This window comes from Glycine max, chromosome 14, assembly GCF_000004515.6.
Source record: "Glycine max cultivar Williams 82 chromosome 14, Glycine_max_v4.0, whole genome shotgun sequence".
Taxonomy (NCBI): Eukaryota; Viridiplantae; Streptophyta; class Magnoliopsida; order Fabales; family Fabaceae; genus Glycine; species Glycine max.
In genome coordinates, this window is record NC_038250.2 from 1,902,852 (window position 1) to 1,925,843 (window position 22,992).

A 22,992-nucleotide genomic window follows, 5' to 3' on the forward strand; every position below is an offset into this window, starting at 1 on the left:
TGACGATTAATACCGAGCAAATCAAATTATTTATGATTTCTGGAGTGCGAAAACTGGACCATTGATGTGTGTCTCTCGGAAGCTGCCAAGTTCAAATTATTTATGTCATACGGGCTATCGGCATAGTAGCTGGTGTTTTAGTGGTTGTTCTTCTGGTGCTGGTTCTCATGAGGAGGATGGGATGGTTAGGAGGCAAAGATCCAGTGTATAAAGGTATGGAATATGCCACCAAGTTCTTCCAATTCTTTTAGTTAGAACACATATTTCCATTTGTTTCCAACACAACATCTTTTCTGTATCCAGCAGTATTTTCCTGAGCTTCTTCAACAATTTGTTTAAATAAATATTTCTGCAAAGTTTATTCAAATGTCATAAAACTGAAGTGCAACAATTTACTTCTATATAAGATTTGTTATTGATGATATTTCTCTATTTCACCAAAGTCAAGGCTTTAAGAGAACATACGAGAGTATACTTGCCTGCCCTATATATTTATATGCTAGATAGAAATGAAATGAACTATGTGGCAGATATTGTAGAGAAAGTTATAAACTTTCTTGTTGAATCCAAATTTCCAATCTTTTGTTTTTTATTTTCAGAGCTCAGGGGCGTAGATCTGCAGACGGGATTATTTACACTAAGACAAATCAAAGCAGCAACCAAAAACTTTGATGCAGTGAATAAAATTGGCGAAGGTGGCTTTGGTTGTGTATACAAGGTATTTTGATCTTCCATTCTTGGCTACCTATTCCATCTTATGGTTAATTTATTTGTTACTTGATTTGAAATAGAAGACACACTTCGTGGTCTCTATATCTCCATTCAATTCTAATTTAACGCTTACAATTTAATCATAATTTCTTTAATGTATTTTGTACTCATTAGCAAGCATATATAACCTTCGTGGGTTAATGAAAGAGAAAAATTATCCACGTACATGATGGTTAAAGTGTAATGGAGATTTGTTAGACCAATCAGCACTTCAGTAGTTTGATATGTGTACCTGTGTAATTCTAATGCAAGAAAAAAAATACACCTTGTTCATGATGCAGGGCCTACAATCAGATGGTACAATGATAGCAGTAAAGCAGCTTTCTTCAAAATCTAAACAAGGAAATCGTGAGTTTGTGAATGAGATGGGACTGATATCTGGACATGAACATCCCAATCTTGCTAAGCTTTATGGATGTTGTGTGGAGGGCAACCAGCTAATACTGATATATGAGTACCTGGAAAACAATTGTCTATCTCGCATTCTTTTTGGTAAGCTTCATGATGAATAAACTTTAGCCATACGTGCCATTTGAATCAAACATTTGACATAACCAACTAACTGATTGTCCTTCACCCAATCACATACAGGGAGGGATCCAAACAAAACAAAACTAGACTGGCCAACAAGGAAGAAAATTTGTCTTGGCATAGCTAAAGCTTTGGCTTATCTTCATTAAGAGTCCAGAATAAAAATCATACAATAGGGATATATATGCAAGTAATGTATTCTTAGACCTTCTCTGCTTCAACAATGGCATCGCCATCCTCTCCTTTGAATATGACTGCATCATGCACTTCACTACCCTCTCCACTTCCCTTTCCGTTCCCATTTTGTTCACCCCTGGTTCCTTGATTCTCTTGTCCGGAAAAGCACCCTACCATTGGAAACACCAGATTAATTGCACACCGGAGTTTCAGATATGGCACAGTCAACCATTGACTCAATCCAAACGCAGCTCTATCACTCTCGGGAAACTTTGCCCCTCCTCTCCCTGATTCCACACTTAACCTTTATTTCTTTCTGTTATAACTTCAATGTTTATTATTCAGCATTCAAAACAAAATTCAATATTCAATACTAATAATAATTATAGTAATAACAGTAACATGGATCTTATCTATTTATCTATCTATGATATTCGGTGTTGTTTTATTTGGTACCGAACGCGATGAAATTTACGCTGATATCGTCTGATAAAGACCACCCTCCTGTCACTGGGTTATACATGATTCCGGCCATCTCCTCCACCTGCGTGTGCAATGCAACCAGAATTAAGTTTCATGTGAATGCGATGATTAATCCCTAACAGTGGAAATTATGAATGCGTTTTGCGTACGTACATTGATACCAGCACGTTGGAGGATGAGGACGAGTTCCTCTGGAGTGAGAAAACTGGACCATTGATGTGTGCCTCTCGGAAGCTGTGGAGTTCAATATATGTATAATGTGTCGATTGAATGTAGGATGGAAAAAGTGTTGAATGGAGTTGAGTTGAGAAGAATGAATACCCAGCGGAGAATGTATTCTGCAGCAACAATGGCAGTTGTGTAGGCTCTCATGGATCGATTGATTGTGGATATCACAGTGGCTCCATCTGGAACTGTTAGTGCTGACAGAGATTTGCAGAACTCAGCAGGATCTGCCACGTGTTCAATCACCTGCAAAAAAATTCAAAGCAAATGAACCAATGCAAGGCAAAATGTATCCTTCAACTCCATTGAGTACTGTACTACTATCAAAGATTTTACGCTACATGTTATGTCATATCTTTTTTTTTTTTTTTTTATCTCAACACCCATTTATGAGGGCGAGCCCTGGTGCAGCCGTAAAGTTGTGCCTTGGTGACTTGTTGGTCATGGGTTCGAATCCGGAAACAGCCTCTTTGCATATGCAAGGGTAAGACTGCGTACAACATCCCTCCCCCATACCTTCGCATAGCGAAGAGCCTCCGGGCAATGGGGTACGAAGTTTTTATCTCAACACCCATTTATGCACTCCAATCTGCAAGCACACGACCAAAAAGAGGTAAGGGGCACGAAAGAGAAAGTACCTCCAAGGCCATAACTGCATCGAATGTTCTTCCTTCTTCAACTAGCTTCTCTGATCAATCAATTTAAAAATTGTTGGTGAGGTGTAAAATACAGTGCATAATACCTGAAAACATAAGGACAATTCGAAATGAACTAGATGAATGCAAGCAACTTTTACTTTTACGACGATTATTGAAGCCATCATGCATGTACTGATGTACAAAGAGCGTTCAATTTTTTACAAACATGCTACCTAATTCCTAGCAAAGAAATTGGATGGATATCGCCAATGAAAACTATAATTCTTCCAACTATAGAGAGGATGAACGATGAAGTGTTAAGTATATGTAATGTAACAATTCTTTTAGCTTAAAACTTATTCACCCACTTGAGCGATTTAGCATGTCCAAGTATGATACCTTGTATAATGAGAAACATTAAGGGATAGAGTAAAAACTTTCTTCAATGTAAGACCCTAGTGGGAAGATCAAAGCAAAAAAAATTGACTTTTCTACAGGTAAAGATACATTCTAAGACTCTAAGTGAAGATAAATAACATAAAATGGTTATTAACTACAAGCTGTAAGAAAAACAAGAAATCACAAGCCAACAGAAAGTGAAAATATTGAAGTTTCCAATGCATCATAATCTCGTAATGAAACTCTAAACTATCCAGCAAAGGTCTGAATCCATGGAAAAACCACTCAGAAAATTAGATAAAAGGAAATTATGCCAGTCAGACTTGTGCTTCTTATCAAGATTGTGAAATAAACTGTATTAGCATTCATTTGGGTAGGGCATTTCAGCATTAGTGTCCAAATGTTAACAGACTTAAAGCATGCACGTCAAGGAAGGATGTAAAACAAAGGTGTAAAAGAATGCTTCAAGATTTGTAAATATACCAGCTGTCGTGCAACAGAACTCAATAGATGAAGTTGCTGGATCTAAACCCTGTTGACAGGAGATAATAAGTTGTCCAGCAAATAGTGAAAATAATTTACTAATGTTGGCAACTGCTTCCTCCAATATACAGAATACAGCAATCTAATCAATTTGTAGGACAAGACTGACAAATTTCAAATATTCAAATATAGAATAAGCATACAGCATGAAGTTGAGCAATCTTGATATTCTTCTCTACAGCATCAACACCCGTCACAGTAGCTCCCAATCGAGCTAGTGGCTGAAGAACAAAAAGAGAAGCATGGCTATAAATTATAAAATAACAACAAAAAAGAGCACAAATTTGCAATAAAAAACAATAACAAACTTAATACTCTATAAGTGAGAGGGAGGACAATATGCACCAAAGAAATAATTCAGATTTCCACAATTCAAGTATTCAACCTAACAAATATAGTCAGCTCCGCATCCATCATAATGCTACAGATTCCCATGAGGATTATGATAACAAGTAATATAGTCAACAAATATAGTCATCTCTGAACTTATTATACCAAACTATAGGTTTATCATAGGCCAGAAGATAAAAAGGAAAAGGTCTTTCCCAAACATCACAAGAAAAAAGAAGAAAAGATATACCTCAGAAAGAATTCCACCTCCACAACCTACATCAACAATTTTAAGTCCTTCAAGGGGTTTAGCACTATAAGGGTCCTTCCTGAGACAAGGGTGAAATCTAATTATTAGTTGAATAGAACCCCGTTAGAGACAAAACAAAAATATAAACCCATTGTCAACCGTAATACCATTTCTCCTATTGTTTTTCTTCTTGTTTCTTCATTTGGTTTGTGTCAAAAAATAATTCAGTTAACACTTTTTATTAACAGATACTTCATCAGAGTCATCTTCTTACACATCCTTATACGATTATATTTAATTCAAGGGGTATTAAACCAAATTCCTACCATGTGTGTGTAGCAAACACAAATGTTATTGGTTTAATAAGACTGCATAAATGATAGTGGCTTGGAATCTGGCACAGTACAACCAGATTATGTTTTAAATCCACTAATTCCAAGCAAAAAAAAAAAAAAAAAAAAAAAGGAATCAAATTATAACATAGCACAAAGCCTTGCACATTCTAGCAAAGTAGTTTCAAGAATAAACACCCGAGACTCAAAAATGGAGGTAACAAGGACTAAATGAAAGAGCAGGCTTACTTGAAATGCCGACAAAGTGCAGAACGGATGAAAGCAAGTCTAGTTGGATTCATCACATGCAATGGCTTAAAGGGGCCTTCAGAATCCCACCTATTCACACCAAGGAAAGGGCAAATACATGTCATCCATATTCTCAAACTAACACACATACTGCAGCAACAACTTCAACAAATAGTGAACAAATTCACCCAATGAAAAAAAATGTGCAATTTAATTGTGGTGTTTATAACAATAAATTCATTGAACAGATTCTCTCTTTCGTTTCGAAAGCTGACCAGGTATCGGCGATGGCGGCGAACTTGGCGAGCTCATTGTGCTTCAAGGATGATGATGGGGCCGAGGGTTGTTGTTTGGGCTGCGGTTGAGACATTGAAGAAGCAGCAGCATCGATGAAGAACCTAGTAGTAGCGTTAAGGAGAGGCTGAAAACGATGGTGGAGAATGCGGTGGATGGAGATGCGATTGAGGTTTCGAAGATGGTTGAAAGCCATGGACATGGCAATGGCAATGGTTCCGCGCTCAAAATCTTCGTCTCTTTTCCTGAACCTGAACCCTTCAGCCAGGTAGATCCATGGCGGCGAACCTGTCGGAGCTCCTGTTTTGACCCGATTCTAGATAACGGGTTCATGTTTTATTAATATTTAAAAATTAAAAATTTGGTTAAAAAGTATATTTTATGGCCCGTTTTTTTATTCCTTTTAAAATTATTATTTTTAATTCGAATAAACATAAAGTACCTTAAAGTTTGCATGTTAGGAAGAAGATGCTCTGTCATGGAAAACCTGTCATAGGGGTAGTTATCATTCTAGTAGCAGGGTTATTATAGTGGGGTGCGGTTATTGTAGTGGTTATTATAACGGTTATTATAGTGGTTATTGTAGTAGTTATTGTAGTGGGATTGCAGACATGCAATTGTGTATAAAAGCTCTAGGAATCAATGAATAAGGCAGAGAAAGAGAAGAATTTAGAAAATTAGTTTGTAAGGAGGTCTTGATCCTCGAAACCAAGTAGTGTAGTTTTCTTCCCCTCCCCTCCTAACAATTGGTCCGACCTGCCACTCTCCAATGACGGACACCGAACTTTCCACCGCCTGTGTGGATTGTCTTGAGGCCGCCATGGCCAAACTCGCTGCAATCCAAACTTCCACTATTGCAGCCCAAACTTACTTTGCTTCCAAACATGATGACATTCTCCGGATACTGAATACCATGGTACCCAGACAACCTTCTCCATCTGCTGCCTTTGCGAAGTCACCACCTATGCCGCCTTTGCTTCCCAAGGTAACCAACCCATCTTCTTCCTCTACTAAACCACCACCAACAACAAAAATCATATTGCCTCCACCAACAGTAGAAACCACGTTGCCTCCCCTTCCCATGGCAACTTCTCACCTTCCCGTTAACAAGCACCACGCACTCTCCTCCGACCCCCTCCCAGCCACCAGTAACCGGTCCCACACAAAGCCATCTAGTCGCAGCATCCTTCTCTTCGACATTCGCTTCTCCCTTTCTATTGTGTGTGCTGCCACGGTCAGGGACACAAATCTCAACCACCCCTTCCTCCCCCTCCTCTTCACCATTCTCGTCGCTGCCAAAGGGCTTTGTCTCCGCAATCATCTTCAGGCACTAATTATTACACTCATTTTCATTTGGGATTCAGGTTCTGTTTTCTACACCCAACACCTTAAGGACAAGGTGTTTTTGATGGACTAGGGAATGTTAGGAAGAAGATGCTCTGCCATGGAAACCTGTCATAGGGGTAGTTATCATTCTAGTAGCGGTTATTGTAGTGGGGGTGCGATTATTGTAGTGGTTATTGTAGTGGGATTGCAGACATGCAATTGTGTATAAAAGCTCTAGGAATCAATGAATAAGGCGGAGAAAGAGAAGAATTTAGAAAATTAGTTTGTAAGGAGGTCTTGGTCCTCGAAACCAAGTAGTGTAGTTTTCTTCCCCTCCCCTCTGCTCCTAACATTGCAAACATGAATTTGAATGAAAAATATGTTATAAACTTAAGTTTGATAAAAAGTAAATTTATTATAATGTGAAATACTTTTATTCAAATGTATGTTGATAAAATAATTATTTTGAATAACAGAATAAATCAAAAATAGTTTTTAAGAAATGAAATAAGAAAAATAAATAAAATACATCTCTCCATTTAAAAATTCATAAATTTAATGATGTTAAAAAAATCTAAATATGAAAAACTTATTTAACTCTTGCATCCTAACTACATTAAAGACAAATTATGAAAGATATAATTAACATATCATATCTTCACATTAGGTTAAGAATATATATATATATATATAAAAAGTAAACCGCAATACAATATCGTGAAAGATTCAATAATTTATAAGAATAATCTAATGATTTCTGAAACAACCATTTCAATTCAATCGACAAATTTAATAAACTATTTAGTGAAAAAAATAATGGATGGGTTTGATTGTGAAAAAATTGGTGAGAAGAAATAAAAAATTTTCAAAGATACATCTTATATCTTTATTATATTTATTTTCAATTATCTTTTATTCTATTTTCTTTTGCCCTAACAGACCAATCCTTAGATTTTATTATCACTTAACCGTGATATTAAATTCCTATAAAAGAATGTAAAATTTTAAGTGTTATTCAATTATGAGTATTTTGATAAGATTATTTATTAGCTTATATATCATTTTGACTGATTTATAAGATAGTAGAATTCAATAGATTTAATAAATTTATTATATATAATTATGATTGAATAATTATTTAAAATTTTTTACACCGTATATCCTCAGTGTTCTTATGAATGTTCAGTTTTAACAAGCTCTTCCTTAAAAAAAAAAAAAATCATTAACGTTGCAATTAATTGAATTAGAATCTCCTAAAAAAATTAATTAGAAAGTCAACTTTGGAAAAAATATAAGAAAAAAGTATCTGTTAGAAAGTCAAGTTTGGAAAAATATCAGAAAAAGTATCTATTAGAAAGTCAATTTAACCATCTAAGCTTTTATCTTAAATTATACTATTAGAAAAAATCATTAACCGAAAACCGACGTTGTTCCTTCCTCGCTGGAGTGACGTCAAAGATTTGAACTAGTCACTCTCTTACACATACACAGAACCCGATCCCATCCTTTATCAATTAAACCAAAAAATCATTACACACTCTCTTTTTCTCATCCCTTCTTCAATCCAATCCACATTCTCTCCCATACCCAAAACCCTCGCCGCCGCAATGGAAACCAAGAAGCTCCACCCTCGCTTCTCGCTCGGCCGCCAATCCTCCCTCGCGCCGGAGCGCGCCGGCGCCGGCGACTCGTCGGAGGCCCTGGACCCGGCGGTCCGGTTGATGTATCTGGCCAACGAAGGTGACTCGGACGGGATTAAGGAGCTTTTGGACGCCGGGAGTAACGTCAATTTCACCGACATCGACGGCCGCACCTCGCTCCACGTCGCCGCTTGCCAGGGCCGCACCGACGTCGTTGACTTGCTGCTCCGACGAGGCGCCCACGTCGATCCACAAGACCGCTGGGGCAGCACCGTAATTTCACTCTCCTTCGCTCTTCTCGCTGTCTCTTATTCTACACTCGCTGACACTAATTTCTGGATTGGATTGTTTAATAGCCTCTAGTTGATGCAATGTACTACAAGAATCACCAAGTTGTCAAGCTTTTGGAGAAACACGGTGCAAGACCCCCTGTATGTCTCTTCTTCTTAGATGTTATTCATTTCCTCTAAAAATAAGGATGTTATTCATTTCGAGAGATTAATAGATAGATATGCACTTTTAGTGTAGAATTTTTTACGTTGTCAATTAATCAGATATTACTTTTGAAATGACTTTTTTATGTAGTTATTATAAAAAGTCAAACATATTTACCATGAATGAAAATATAATTTTTTTTATGCTGTCCGAGCATACATATAGTTCAAGCTTTTAAAAGAGAAAGTAGTATATAAACTGACACTGTACAAACTTTTTATATTGACATTCAATCACAATTCACAATACGATATTGTCGTGTACGGTAGGTTGTTTGATTTACAATAAATACGTTAAGAGTCATACTTACGGTGATTTTTAAGGTCCGTTTGTTTAAGTTTATTTAAAAAAGAAAACACTTTTTTGAATAAAATAAATAGTTTTCTGCTCTTTTGATATGTTTTTCTAACTGTTTTTTTTTCTTAAAAAAGTAGTTACTAGTTTTCTGTTTTTTGTTTAAAAAGGTATTTTTTACAAATGCTTCTTAAAAAAGTTTTTTTTTTAAAATTGCTTTTACACAGTGCATAGATATTAAACCCCTTTTAGTATAGGTTGTTTATGACATCAAGTTGCAACTGAGGACTTTTTATTTTGTAGATGGCTCCCATGCATGTGCAGAATGCTCGTGAAGTACCTGAGTATGAGATTGATCCTTCTGAACTTGATTTTACTAATAGTGTTTGCATAACAAAGGTAAGCTTTCAAGTTTCCTTTCTCTGTATGGTCAATCATGTTTTGTAACTTGATTTCTCCTTTTGCCTTGTTTTGACATATTCTCTCAATTCAATTTGCGCTGATTTATTTTGTGTTTCATATTTTATATTGATTATTAGGGAACTTTCAGGATTGCATTATGGCGTGGAATTCAGGTTGCTGTCAAGACACTTGGGGAGGAATTGTTCACTGATGATGACAAAGTGTGGGTTGGTCTACTTATGCAATCTGTTGTTTCATTCATGTCAATTACTCAATTGGATATTCAGTTCTCAATTTTTATTCTCATCGTGGATTTTGTTTCTTGGTGTATGTTTATCAGAAAGGCATTTCATTATGAGCTTACATTACTTGAGAAAATAAGGCATCCAAATGTAGTCCAGTTTTTGGGTGCTGTAACACAAAGCACACCAATGATGATTGTCACAGAATATCTACCCCAGGTTAGTCTTGGTCCTACACTGGTTATATGGAAGATTTTTTATGATAAGTTATTTTGCCCGTGGTGTTTATGAACAGATCATATTGGTTAGTTGGCCAATGGCTATCATAGATAACAGTGAGCTGAATAAAATATGTGGTCAGAAATTTATCATTTTGGATATAGTCTTTAGAAAGAAATGACTAGCGTAGTTTCAATAGGACTACTTGAAATCTAGCATTATGTTGGAGTGCACAAATAATTAATAATGAACTTAATATGATAAAAAGTTATACTGGGACTGATACTAATTGTTGAAGTGTCAGGAGTTATTTGCTATTCTGCATTGGCCAGACAGGATTTGGCCCTCTAAGTGAAAAAAGTGAGGGATTATCTACAATTGATATAAAGTCGGCTATGTATACAAAATGCTTTTTTTCAAATTGATGATGGGTGGACTCTCACTTTCTCACTTTAGAGGAACTGAATCCGGTCAGACAATTATGTTCCTGTTCTGTCTAGAAGTTATAAATATCTAAATTGAAGGATTTTAAGTAATGATAAGAGATAACCATTTTAATCTAGTATTGATAAGTGCTGAATTAGAACTTCCATTTATCTTTATTGTGGATTTCACTTTATGTTAGTGAAATGGTGAAAAAATAAGGAAGTGCATATAATTAGGAAGATATCTCCTCTAATTAGGAAGTCTTTATTGGTTAACTACACCTTGTATTTTTCACTAGTGTAATGTCTGACAATTTGGAATGGATTATCATCTCTTTAGGGGGATCTCGGTGCCTACTTGAAGCGGAAAGGTGCATTAAAACCAGTAACCGCCGTAAAGTTTGCACTTGATATTGCTAGGTCAGTCAAGAGATTTCATATTATGGATGCATCACTAGCTTTCAGTTGGTTTGCAAGGAAGCAAGCTCTCCTGATTATTTCATTTTTTGAAAAGTTGAATAATTAATGAAGATTTTCTCCTATATTAAAAATTTTCATTTGGATATTTGTAATAATTCCAATGCATGTATATTTTGCAGGGGTATGAACTATTTGCATGAACATAAACCAGAAGCCATTATACACAGAGATCTTGAGCCTTCGTATGTTTTATGTTCTCCTGTCCTGTTTTGTTGATTTTATTATTCTTCCAGCATGTGTATGAAGTATCATGGATTTTTCAGTAGAAGCATGCATTTTTAATTCATTATTGAATGGTTGGAACTGTTTAAAGTTTCTTCATTGTACATGAGTAAGACAACAGAAATATACTGCGGGATGATTCTGGGCATCTGAAAGTTGCAGACTTTGGAGTTAGCAAGTTGCTTAAAGTTGCTAAAATGGTCAAAGAAGACAAACCCGTGGCAAGCCTGGATACATCATGTAAGTTTTCTTCTTTAGTGGAGCCTTGTAATATTCGTTGTCAATCATGTTGGTCTGCGTGAAAGCAATATTGTGAACTTTTATTTCATGAGGGCTGTAATGTGCAATATGTTGCATATTCTGCCAGGAAAAAAAATGCTGTCTACTCAGTGACTACTAAAGACAGTTGTCAGCTGGTGGCTGGTGCTCAATTTTACTAATTTGAATTTATCAATTGATTTATAAATATGGCCATCTCTTATATGTATGACTGGTTTTATTTTAATCCTATTGTGATTGGTTCTGATTTCATAGTTTGTATTGATGAATCTATTCAAATCTGTAACAGGGCGTTATGTTGCTCCAGAGGTATATAGAAATGAGGAATACGACACAAATGTGGATGTATTTTCATTTGCTCTGATATTACAGGAGGTAAAATCATTATTGCTCATCTTTGGATGCATGCTGATTTTTCTTATTTTAGTGCTTTTTAATGACTTCCAAATTAATGATTTACCCTTATTATGTGAATGGCTGTATCTTCTCTGGTCTTGAAACAAGACTTTTAAACCCTAAACTGGAAAATTAATTAATGAATATAAAATCTTTTTAATGAATTGATGTTTGTGGAATATTATAGTGGTATTGAGCAATTAATACATGCTAATTCAATAGTCTCCGTCCCTTGTAATTTCTGTTTATCTCATCACATAAAACTTTTAGAAGGCTGTTAGTTGCATTTGCTTTCTTAAAAAAAAATGGGAATTCACTTTATGTTTTCTGTGCTTTTTCAGTTTTATTTTGAGCAATTAAAAGCATTTACATAATCCTGAACATAAAGTCATATCCCCTACATACGTACGTACATACATACATCTGTGTTGTTCATGTTAGTTAAAAAATTGCAAGTTCAGGAAAAGGAATGCATTGAGAGGTGTATCATTTGTTGCTGTGTATCCTATGTTGCTTTTGGCATTCAAATTCCTTTAGCATTGCTCCGGCATATTGAATTTTAGATGTTTGATGGTGTCTTTTATGCACGGGAACTCTTTCACTTGTCAAGTATTTACATATAGGTGTCTATGGACAGCTCAAGCATTGGTGACTTGTGAGCTCTTCCTTCTTTGTCCATCAGATGATCCTAAAGATATGTATATTATATATAATTGTGATATGCAATGCTTTATTACATATTTTAAGGTTGATCTAATGGACAGGTAGAGTTCTAGAGATTTTGAGTTCTCCACATATTGACCCATAAAATATAAATGTTTGTACATAAGTATATATTCATGATCATTTTAGTAAGATGCCATGCCCAACAGTTTGTTGTGGTACCAATATGTTCTTGTACTTTTTTTTTATGTGAAGACAAAATGCTCATTTTCTGAAAGTTCAAAATATGATTATTTTATTTGTGGATGATGGGCAATTTTGAATATAGAATATACAGATTGACAACCAACAGTGGGTTGTTATTTGTAGAGATGCCCAGCAAAATATTGACTGGAACTTGCATGGTTTTCTGTTCCTCTAGATGATTGAAGGTTGTCCACCGTTTTTTGCAAAGCCAGAAAATGAAGTTCCTAAAGCATATGTTGAAAATGAGCGTCCACCATTTAGAGCTTCACCAAAGCTTTATGCTTATGGGCTAAAACAGTAAGGGTTTTAAATGCATTTAATTGGCAGCAGATTTGAATGTTCAGTTTCAAAACCTACCACAAGTAGGAAATTGAAAGAATAAGTTTTTCACATTCAGGAAATTTGATTTGTCCATAGGTTAATTGAGGAATGCTGGGATGAAAAACCATACAGAAGGCCAACATTTAGGCAAATAATTGGGAGATTGGAAGACATATACTACCATCTTGCTCAAAAGAGGGGCTGGAAGGTATCCCTTTTTTATGTGAATATTTCTTTTATCAATTTTTAGACATAGTTATGATAGTATAATTTTAACTTCGCAGTAATTTTTAATAGTAAAACTTAACAGAATGTGAGGAATTTCAGATTCAGAGACTTTTTCTGTATGATTGGATGGATATTAATAATTTTTATACCAACGTAATTTTACTAGAGTAACTGTTTTTAATCCATCTAACCAGTAGAATGCCCTCAAAGGTGTGGATATTGTGCGATATAGTTATTTTTACAACGAGACTGTGATTCTTTGTTTCCTAAGGTGTAATATTTTCTTGTTATGATACACAGGTTAGGACTCCTGGATGCTTCCAGAACCTGGAAGCCATATTTAGGGGTAATCGCACAAATCCAAGTAGCCGATCATCTCGCTCTACGGCCAGATAAATATTTGCCTTTGCCATCAAGAACCAAGAAATTTTTTGATCATACAGTATCATATACTTGCATGTCATATATATAGTTTTTTGTAAATAACTTTCGCTCGACGTGCGGTTGAATAAATTCTGAAAAGAATGTGACATCATTGTGTAATTTTGTCCAAAGACATTCTTTCTAGTTCTTGCTTATAAAAAAGTTTGTTCTTTTCTAAGCTTTATCTTTTTAAAACATTATTTTAACTTTAGGCATATTTTGTTAAGACGCTGTTCTTTTTGAATAAAGAAGGTATCATGTCGTTGCTCCTATTCTCATGTGTGGGCCTCAAGAGAATTGAGGACCTGTTTGGACCAGTGAACAGTTTTACTTTTTAACACTGATCCTTATGTTATCTTGTTTGCTTTCATCCATCTATATAAAAATAATTGTAAATACGAAGATTTTTGCTGCAAAATTAAAACAACGGAAATTGTCTTTGCAATACAGCTAAGTGGCAATGTTTTGCTTCCTAGTTTCTTCCTCAGTAATATGATGCTGCTGCAAATGATTCTGATAACAGACAACTTGCGAATCAGAATGCTGGATGATGTTGATGGATACAAGCTGCTAATGACATGTACGACCCAGCCCATTTGGTTTAGTTGTCTATTTTAGGAAAAACTCAAGCGTAAAAGTTTTTTTTTTATCTATATAAATAGAAGATAAGTATTAAATTTTTTTTATAATAACTGTTTATTCAATTAAATTAAATCCTTTTACTGCTTACCCTTAAAAGATGAAAGAATTTTAAGGAATAACAAACGAAGGGTCATTTTGTTACATGCAATCAAATTTTGTTTCTTCTTTTTTAGGCATTAATATATATATATTTTTTTTGTTTCTAACAAACTGTGTTGTTTCCATTATAATTTGTAGTAGTCTGGGAACACCTTTAAGCCGGGATCTGCGTTTACAATGTTTTGTGCATGTTGTCGCATACTTTGACCTATCTAATGTCTAGGTTGGTTCAGTGCCATTGTTTGTACCAAATGTGTCCATATGCTGCTGCAACTGCAATACTGCAAACAAGTCTACAAGCATTATGGACATTGGACAGTGGATATAATAAGACAGCATTTTGACCGTTGGCACTACCTATTTTTATATTTCTTTTTTCATAATTCAACCTTTTATTTAAAAAAGAAATTATTTGTTTATGGGTTTGACTTTTTTTATACATTGTCAATGTAAATATTTTTATACTGTGAAGTGGCAACTAATTAAAAATTATCATAATATCTCTTTAAAAATAATATTATAAAAATTGACAATTTTTTATATATGTTAGTTTATGATTAGATAATAATGTAATTTTTTATGTTATATTAATTAAAAAATTGAAAACGTTGTTAACTTATTTTATCAAAAATTTAGAAGAAAAGGACATTCATAAATTGAAGTCTATCTCGATCCTGAAAAATTTTCCACTTCCAAACTTTGAAAAAGAATAATCATTTTAGATATTTGCATTCCATGAGCCTAGTACATTTTACGACTTAGGTTGGGTTGTAAATAGGACTAATGGATTTCGTTATAAGGCATAAGTATTTATTGGTTTTTGGTTTGAGTGACGGATAACTTGATTCCCCTCAAATAAATTTGAGTTGTATATATAAAACTTAATTAGTCTCTTAACTGTACAAAGTTCTAAATTCAAAGTAGCTTTTGAATGCTAAAAAATTAACAAAAACATGATCCACTGTAAGTTATTCCCCCACAGAAGCGTAGCACAACTTTGACTACCAGAATACTAGGATGGGATTACCTTTCTCTATAATTTGCACCCAAAAAGTATTTTTGCTTTCCTGCTCGTAATTAATTTTTAACAGACTATCTGAAATCTGAAAATATATAAATTTAAAATTTAAGAAGAATCAATGGTTGCTTTCCTGCTCGCATTTAGGCATGGACAATCAATGAATTCTTTTAAAAAAATTAACTTATTTTTTTCAAAAATTTAATTATGTTGAAAATAATTAATATGTATTCTCTGTATGCTTATAAAAAAATATGTATTCTATATAATAGAAGTTATACACTAAAACTCAATACATTTAGTACTTTTTTTAATGAATAAAAGATGATATGATAATAAGTAATGATATATCAATACATCAGAAATTAATTTAAATATCATTTATGATAAGAGTGGATATTCATTAAACTCAAAATTGAAGTCATTTTAGTTTTATCGCTTTCACATATACACAGGTACTTGAAAATGGAAGTTGAATTTTTATTGGCTGAAGGTTTGTTGCTTTCTTTTTGTCCTTACAGCTTGTTTGGTTTCATGTTTATCACTTATCAGTGTTTGATCTCAAAGCAGGAGCTATAAATAGTAGCTTCTATGTTTCTTTTATGCCATTGATGTGAAAATACCACTTCTCAGGTATTTGATGTATAACAAAAACACGGGCTTAATTTCTCTCTCTCTCTCTCTCTAGTTTTCTTGTTTAAATTAACTGTCTAGACTTTACAATAAGCATTAGGCAGCAAAAAAAACAACACGTTCAATATTATTCTTTTTGCTTCTTTTCCAAATAAGGAGTATAAGGCTAAATGAGATGAACGTTTGCAATTTAAATAAATTGAATGAGATGTTAGTTAATTTGATCACGAAGTGATTTTATTGATTTGTATCCAGATCTAGAGGGAGACATCAATCCTGTTTGATACTCAAAACTACATATCATATGATATTCTTTCATTTGGGCCTTCAATGAAAAGGATAAATATATACGTCCACACTCATTGTGGGATAAACTGAGGTGAATTAGTTTTAATAAATATAAATAAGATGAAAGATAAAGTAAATACTACTACATCTTAATGAGGGTTGAAGTGAAAATTAGCATTACCGAGCCTTTCCCTCTTATTATTCTGTTAAAACTTAAAATTAAAAGTGTCACGATCATAGTTATAAAATCTGGTTCAACATGATCAGTTGAATGAGTTTAATTGAGATTCGATGGCTTAATCGAATTGGTTTTATTATTAGATTAATTGCACAATTAATTCGGGATGATTTGATCAAATCCAACTAGTTAGGTATCATATTTTGATTATATTGGTCTGATCCAACTGATTTTATAAAAAATAAAATAAAACGAATCACCTCTATAACGTTATTTTAATATCTCATTAGTTATCTTGAATTTTAAAATATAAATAAATTTTTCTTACTCAAATAATGTTAATTATATATTTATATATAATAAATAAATATATAATTTTAAATTTTTAATATATAACAAGGTCAAACAAACAAAACTAATATCTAACTCACTGATTAAACCAAAGCACTAACTCAAGTGACTCAATGACCGGACTGAATTTACCAATAGTTATAATTTTGAATTTAACGGTGTCACGTTTCTGAAACACCAATCATTGTCATACTAGTGTTACCTTCATTCTTAATTTTCGCACGTAAAATTAACAGCTGCAACAACACACACCTGACACCATTACATTGTTACAACCGTATATTCTGCTTTAGTACGATCTGAATCGAACAGTGAACCTTAAAGCGATCACCAGACACAAATGAAAAGAAAAAGATCAATAACTTACTAGTAATAAGAAAGACAATGCCACTTTTGAGAGATATTAATAATGCAATTAATTTGATACACTGATCTTTATGCTATTCCTATCAACTAGTTAGACATTATTTAAATAAGATTTTTGAAGTAATTACTAAAAAAAATTTAATTATTAATTAATATATTATAAATAATTTCTAAATTATGTTCATGAGCCCTTTGTGTACCTGACAACACAAGCTAGCTAATATATATATCAAAAACAAACTTAAGTGGTAATAAAGAAGTGAATTGGATGTGTAGGTTGAGACAGATATCGAAGCTAGCTAATATATATCTAATTGCTTTTCTTGGGTTTCGGTGTCTCGTTTGTTTGTATATATGGAAATTGTTAACTTCATTCTTAGTTATCATGTGCTCACCCACATCTTAAACATGCTAAATAGTATTAAAGTTAAAGTGAAGAATTACTGTTTATGTAAGTAAGAAAAGTGTGTCATGTGGAGAGTGAAAGAGAGATAGAGAGAGACGTACGGTGAAAAGAAGGAGGGAACCTCGTTGTCTGTAGGCCAGTTTTGGCTTACAACTTCTTACTTGCGTGCCATTTCGGGAGCTGTCTTAGCACAGTTACTTTTGTCTCCCTCTTAATTACCTGGGGTTGTAATTTTGTAAATACTCTTTTTGATCTTTTATTACTTCAAATTACTCTATGAAATTGCACTCTTTTGTCTATTTCATAGATGTTTTAACTATAATACTTTTTACTGTCAAAAGTTATATTATACTAGTTTTTTTACAAGAGATAGCTGTTCATTTTATTGTAAATGAGTATTTCACGAGTAATTTTTCTTAATACTCAACTCAGCTTTATTGATGGCCAATTTTAGACACCTACTATCATTTGAGACTTCATAAAAGTTTGATTAAACTTCTAAATCTGACAGTGAAAGTGTTCAGATTTTCATTTTTTTTCAAGTGTTAAAAGTCAATAGTAAGATGCTCAAAACTATGTCACTGATTAAAACTTAGATAAAGGAAAAATGGTCCTGTAACTTTATTTATAATTACTCATTATTTGAACTCTTAATATAAAGAGGAGTCAGGAGTATAATTAGGACAATTAAACATTTTATTAAAAATATTATTTTTATCATAATATACTTTTTACCTACAAAGAAACTTATTGTGTTTGAAATCACGTGTGATCTGTATTAACTGCGGAAACCACATCCAATAACCCAAAAGACGCATAAGCTACAACATCTTGCTTCTGAATAATGCGGATCTGGGTTGACACAATTAATGCTTAAGTAAACACAACTTAAATTAATTAACGAAAAGCTATTGATCACTAAGTGCATAGATTAATTGATGGAAATTGTTTTAAAGTTCGTTTGAGATCCAATAGTTGACATAGGCAAACATATATAGATGACAAGTTAATGTAACTAATTCAAATTTTATACTACAAAAGCAAAGTAAAGGAGTTTGAGTAGATCATTAGCTACCTCAATGGCATTTCGTGCGATCTGACTTATTTTTCTAATAGATAGATTGCAGCTAGCTGTCACAATAAACATCTTGCATATATAGCAAATCTGAGTCATATGATGATTAAGATGAAAAGTTTCTTAATATCACATGACCATTTAAAAAAATGACTTATATTCTAATGATCTTAACCATCTATAATAAAATCCAATGGTCAATAACTCAATATTCATTTCTCTTACTCTTGCATAAAAAAACTTTCTTTTATATTTCCTGTAAATGTATATAAGATTGTAACTTTTTCTAAGGGGAAAATTTAATGTTAATTCACAAAAGTATAAATAAAAAATAAAAGTATGACTTTACCATACCATAAAGCATATGTGATGTGAAACCTTAATATTATCAAAAGATAACCCAACTTCTTTGTAGTAGTTCTAAGGAGCAAGTGAGCTACTACAAACATAGAATCTAACAACATAAATTAAAAATCAGAACCTGCAGCAGGAAATTTAAAACCTTTATACTGTAATTAAAGGCAGCAGCAACACAGCCTAACAGCATGAACTATGTTAATAGCACTGAAATCTAATAGGTTTAGATGCCAACAATTTATATCATAACCGGCAAGCACAACCCTCATGACTCATTCAATAAGCTGTTCTCATCAAACTAGTAGCCTAGCACCTCTTAATTTCCTTCAACCTATAAAAGCTAAATAATCAGGATTACAATTAGTGTATGGAGAAACACATGATTGCATAAATGTGAATGAACATACAATTTGTTTATTGAGTAATTAGCGTGATCAGATTTCCTGATCCAGAAAGCTACCTGTCTTATTTCCTATATATATTGGTGTTTTCCAAGAATGAACTACCTGTTATGATATTAACATGACCAGTTTCAACTACCACCTTGTCTCTCCTTACATATCATTGTGTAGTAATATAGACAAAAACCAGTTTTAACTTTTAAGCACAACGGAGTGCTTACACCCTTATTCATTAGACTCAATGATTTTCTGTATACATGTATCTACAGAGGTTTTCTCATGCAAAAAAGTTGACAGGATCACATCAGCCACTGTACGGAAATTGGGACAAGAAGAACATCCCTTACTATCATGACAAGTACAAAATATTTTGAAGAGTTTATCTTCGACCAATTAATGAATTCCAATTTACAGATGATTCCTCTCTTGGTTTCGTTTTCGTTTTTGTTCTCAAAGAGATATTCCTTACTCATTAATTCAGCAAAATCCACACACACACACACACACATATATATATAAATGTCTTCCTTGAAGGCTCCATAATCCTTAGCATGAGGAACTGAAACTCAGAAGTGTTCAGTTCTTGAGCTACTACCTCACAATAAAAGAAATAATGCTCAAACAACGAGGTTAATGTTTCTTTCACATTAATTGGAAGCCAATGCTTTTGCAGTTTCAAAACCATTCAGTTAGCAAATTAAAGAAACCCAACAAAGTTTATTTTATATCTTTGGTCCCACAGAAACTTGGTATAAACAAATAGCATTCAGTAACTAATTAAGTTTCCCCAATTAATAGTTCTCATGCTTTCGTTTCATTTTGCTATATCCAGGGATTTAATGTCATCAATCATCAATAACTAGCTCTCTGGAAGATCCTCTTACACCTAAAACTCAAACAAATAGTTCCCATTAGTATCTTCAAGTCTCTAAAATGTTGTTTGTAATTTAAAAGCAGACTCTAACATCAAGGTGGAATTCCACCTTATTCGAGCACCCCGAGACACAAGTGATTTGCTTTTCATCTTTGTACAATAAGTCAAATTTTTAATCTCATTATATTTCTATAGTCAAATTAACTTAATAGTCACCCCCTCCTTTTGTCAATACTCAAGTACGTATTTAACAAATTCATCTTAATCCTCTTGTGGACTGTGTATTTCTTTATCTATGAAGGGGAAAATGATACACATATATAATTAAATTCAGATTTTGCATCCACGTCCAGTCCAACAATCAGTAGTAAGACTTACATTTTGCAAGGTAATTTACATATAAGAGATAATAAGCCTTTTCTTATGTTTTTATTCATGAAAATTTTAATACTGTTCCCTTGCTGGTTGTCATTGTAAATCCTGGATGAAACATTAAATAAAAGCTGAACAACACTCATGTTGTATCTAAATCTTTCTGCTTTCACACAAACCTAAAGAGTAGTTCTTCCATGATTGCTATCTTACTCAATGCCTCTCTTGCTTAATTGTTCATTCAATTATCAAAGCAAACAGCAACCATCTCCTTCATCTTTTCTTTCTGGTTGGAATGACAACATGGTTTACTTATGAATTATGATCCCCAAAGAGCTTCAGAAAAAATCTAGCATTGCCTCAATAAATAAATGGCAATCATTTTTCAATTTTTTGTTCCTATATATCTGAAGCAAACTTAATCTCATGCATTTCATTTGTACGTGACTTATATTTATATTTCCCCATTGAGAAATGTCTGTCACTAACAGACTCTTTTGAATATACTCTTTATTATGGATTAAAATTTACTAAAAATCACAAAACTTTGCTCATCGATCTGGCTTCAATCATAATTTTGTAGTTTTCATTAATTAACCATCGTAGAGGTGTTAGAAAGTGTATTGCTAACACTCCTCTAATATCCCCCATTTGAATGCATAAAACTATTTCAGTAAAATATTCCATACTCATGATGGAGGTCTAGTTGGAATTTCTTGTTACCTTCTTGCTGTATATATTGTGTTGCAGTTGTTTGATCCTCGGACTCGGTTGTGGAGGTTTCAATTAACAGTGACTTGGGAACCTTCAATTCTCTTGGAGGGTGCTTGGACTGTAGATTCTGTTTCAACAACCTTCAAAGGTTGAATATCAATCTCCTCCAACTTCTTCATCAGCCAGGATCAGCAAACAGGAAATGATTTCAACAATAAGATGCACTTGAATCTGATCCTCAATCTGTTACAGGAAAAAAAAACATCATTGGAAGGGAAAGAAAAAAAAATCAACTGAAAAATATCCAAAATCAGATTCAAATTTTTTTTTTAAAAAAAAAAACAAATTTCAACACAATCACCTGACACCTGCTTTGCTCATTTTGGGAATGAAAATCAGCAAACCACTGTGTTACTTCCTACTCCTCAAACAAAAAAAATTTAAAAAAAAATATTTAAGCTCTTCCAGAAAAAGTGCCGAGCTAAAACATCAATTCCATATATATTTTTATTACCAAGTCCATACTCCATCCCAATATTAAATTATATTTCATTTTATTTACTGAAATGATCCCTTGATTAAGGATTGGGGAAGGTATCATAATAAAATGAGTAACAAGAATATATATCATGAATCATGATATCAGTAAGTAAGCTATATATGCTAAAGAAATAGAAATATATAAAATAGAAAATGCATGGAAGACTTTCCAAACTAGAATAAAGGCTAAATTGAGGAAATTATATGTTATAATGATTATAGGCACATACCAGATGAGTGAGGAGGATTCGGGAGTGTAGAGGGAAACAGAGAGGTAAGAACTGAAAATTGCATTTGGGTGTTAGAATTGGAAGCTAGGCATGATGCAAACGAAACCAAACTACCAAATTAAGTGTGAGATTAGATTAGATTAGAGAGAAAGAGAATAATCTGTGCACTACACGACACGAATACCATTATCATTAGTGGGTGGGTCCTACCTTCTTGTCGTTTTCTTTGACCTCATGCATCTATGATGTTTTCAGTCACTTCGTGTATCATTATGCCAGATTGCCACGCCCAACTATATTTTTCACAGTAATATTATCAAATAAAGATTATTGAATTTAATTTTTATATAAAAAATTACATCATTCATCAATTAGAAAATTATTGTAAATATAACTTTTGAGATACTTACTAAAAAATTAACAATTTATCATATGAGTTAATTTATTGTTGTTGAATACTAATACACAAGTTCTTTATACTATTAATTCTTAAAACTTATGTATGATTGAGTGTTCACAAATCATGAAATATTTTGGATTTATTATGGTTTATAAATTATAACTTTATGTAATAATAATAGTTTACTTTTAGATCACATTATAATTGATATTTAAAGTTATATTTACTATCACCCAACTATAATTTTATCTAACATATTTATCTTGAAAAAAAAAACTCTATCTGCCTGAATTAAAACTGAGAGTGTTTGGCTGCATCCTATGATCTGGTTTAAACATGCTAAAGATAAAGACCGTGTGTTGGAGAAGTTGGTAATTTGCGGTGCACGTTACTTTAAAGTTTAAACAAACAGGTCTTAAAGTCAAAATGATGCGCGCTGCAAGGAACTGTGTGACTGTGTATTAGTGGGGGCGCCTCATATTCTAAGCATCGCCACACACGACACCACGCACACAACTCGTCCCT

General features: G+C 33.3%; 3 protein-coding genes and 1 long non-coding RNA gene across 7 annotated transcripts; 2 read left to right on the forward strand and 2 right to left on the reverse strand.

Moving 5' to 3' along the window:
- Positions 1-4: 4 nt before the first annotated feature.
- On the forward strand, positions 5-1,573 carry LOC100805644 (probable LRR receptor-like serine/threonine-protein kinase At1g07650). 2 transcript variants are annotated; one of them, XM_041009196.1, is made up of 4 exons: positions 5-213; positions 600-718; positions 1,053-1,263; positions 1,363-1,573. In XM_041009196.1, exons 1-4 carry the CDS (start codon positions 168-170, stop codon positions 1,449-1,451), a joined length of 465 nt encoding a protein of 154 aa, XP_040865130.1. In that variant the 5' UTR covers positions 5-167; the 3' UTR covers positions 1,452-1,573. The 2 variants fall into 2 exon arrangements, with proteins under 2 accessions (XP_040865130.1, XP_014622568.2); XM_014767082.3 differs by having other exon boundaries at positions 1,053-1,573.
- LOC100807770 (ubiquinone biosynthesis O-methyltransferase, mitochondrial) lies at positions 1,417-5,565 on the reverse strand. Its single transcript, XM_014767081.3, has 9 exons — positions 5,204-5,565; positions 4,929-5,018; positions 4,348-4,426; positions 3,911-3,988; positions 3,708-3,756; positions 2,826-2,875; positions 2,284-2,433; positions 2,116-2,196; positions 1,417-2,023 (listed from the first exon to the last, which is right to left on the reverse strand). The coding sequence occupies exons 1-9, from the start codon at positions 5,422-5,424 to the stop codon at positions 1,925-1,927; spliced, it is 897 nt and encodes a 298-aa protein (XP_014622567.1). The 5' UTR covers positions 5,425-5,565; the 3' UTR covers positions 1,417-1,924.
- Positions 5,566-7,942: 2,377 nt separating this feature from the next.
- LOC100812598 (integrin-linked protein kinase 1) lies at positions 7,943-13,701 on the forward strand. Of its 3 annotated transcripts, XM_003545038.5 has the most exons (12): positions 7,957-8,461; positions 8,545-8,619; positions 9,281-9,376; positions 9,517-9,602; positions 9,720-9,840; positions 10,606-10,685; positions 10,865-10,927; positions 11,089-11,207; positions 11,536-11,621; positions 12,727-12,848; positions 12,969-13,080; positions 13,401-13,701. In XM_003545038.5, the coding sequence occupies exons 1-12, from the start codon at positions 8,156-8,158 to the stop codon at positions 13,494-13,496; spliced, it is 1,362 nt and encodes a 453-aa protein (XP_003545086.1). In that variant the 5' UTR covers positions 7,957-8,155; the 3' UTR covers positions 13,497-13,701. The 3 variants fall into 3 exon arrangements, with proteins under 3 accessions (XP_014622760.1, XP_006595745.1, XP_003545086.1); XM_014767274.3 differs by lacking the exons at positions 12,727-12,848; positions 12,969-13,080; positions 13,401-13,701 and adding an exon at positions 12,266-12,666 and having other exon boundaries at positions 7,943-8,461; XM_006595682.4 differs by lacking the exons at positions 12,969-13,080; positions 13,401-13,701 and having other exon boundaries at positions 7,945-8,461; positions 12,675-12,805.
- Positions 13,702-20,034: 6,333 nt separating this feature from the next.
- LOC102662320 (uncharacterized) lies at positions 20,035-22,191 on the reverse strand. The gene is made up of 3 exons (XR_417842.4): positions 22,068-22,191; positions 21,659-21,715; positions 20,035-21,540 (listed from the first exon to the last, which is right to left on the reverse strand). It is a non-coding gene; the product is annotated as an uncharacterized lncRNA (long non-coding RNA).
- Positions 22,192-22,992: the final 801 nt, after the last annotated feature.

Coding starts and splice junctions, on each gene's coding strand:
- LOC100812598 (XM_003545038.5), top strand. CDS start 8,156: ATGGAAACCAAGAAGCTCCACCCTCGCTTCTCGCTCGGCCGCCAATCC. Junction 8,462..8,544: donor AAGACCGCTGGGGCAGCACC/GTAATTTCACTC, acceptor ATTGTTTAATAG/CCTCTAGTTGATGCAATGTA. Junction 11,208..11,535: donor GGCAAGCCTGGATACATCAT/GTAAGTTTTCTT, acceptor AATCTGTAACAG/GGCGTTATGTTGCTCCAGAG.
- LOC100807770 (XM_014767081.3), bottom strand. CDS start 5,424: ATGTCCATGGCTTTCAACCATCTTCGAAACCTCAATCGCATCTCCATC. Junction 4,427..4,928: donor GCACTTTGTCGGCATTTCAA/GTAAGCCTGCTC, acceptor CCCTTGTCTCAG/GAAGGACCCTTATAGTGCTA. Junction 2,876..3,707: donor GTTCTGTTGCACGACAGCTG/GTATATTTACAA, acceptor TTGATTGATCAG/AGAAGCTAGTTGAAGAAGGA.
- LOC100805644 (XM_041009196.1), top strand. CDS start 168: ATGAGGAGGATGGGATGGTTAGGAGGCAAAGATCCAGTGTATAAAG. Junction 214..599: donor CAAAGATCCAGTGTATAAAG/GTATGGAATATG, acceptor TTTTATTTTCAG/AGCTCAGGGGCGTAGATCTG. Junction 1,264..1,362: donor TCTATCTCGCATTCTTTTTG/GTAAGCTTCATG, acceptor AATCACATACAG/GGAGGGATCCAAACAAAACA.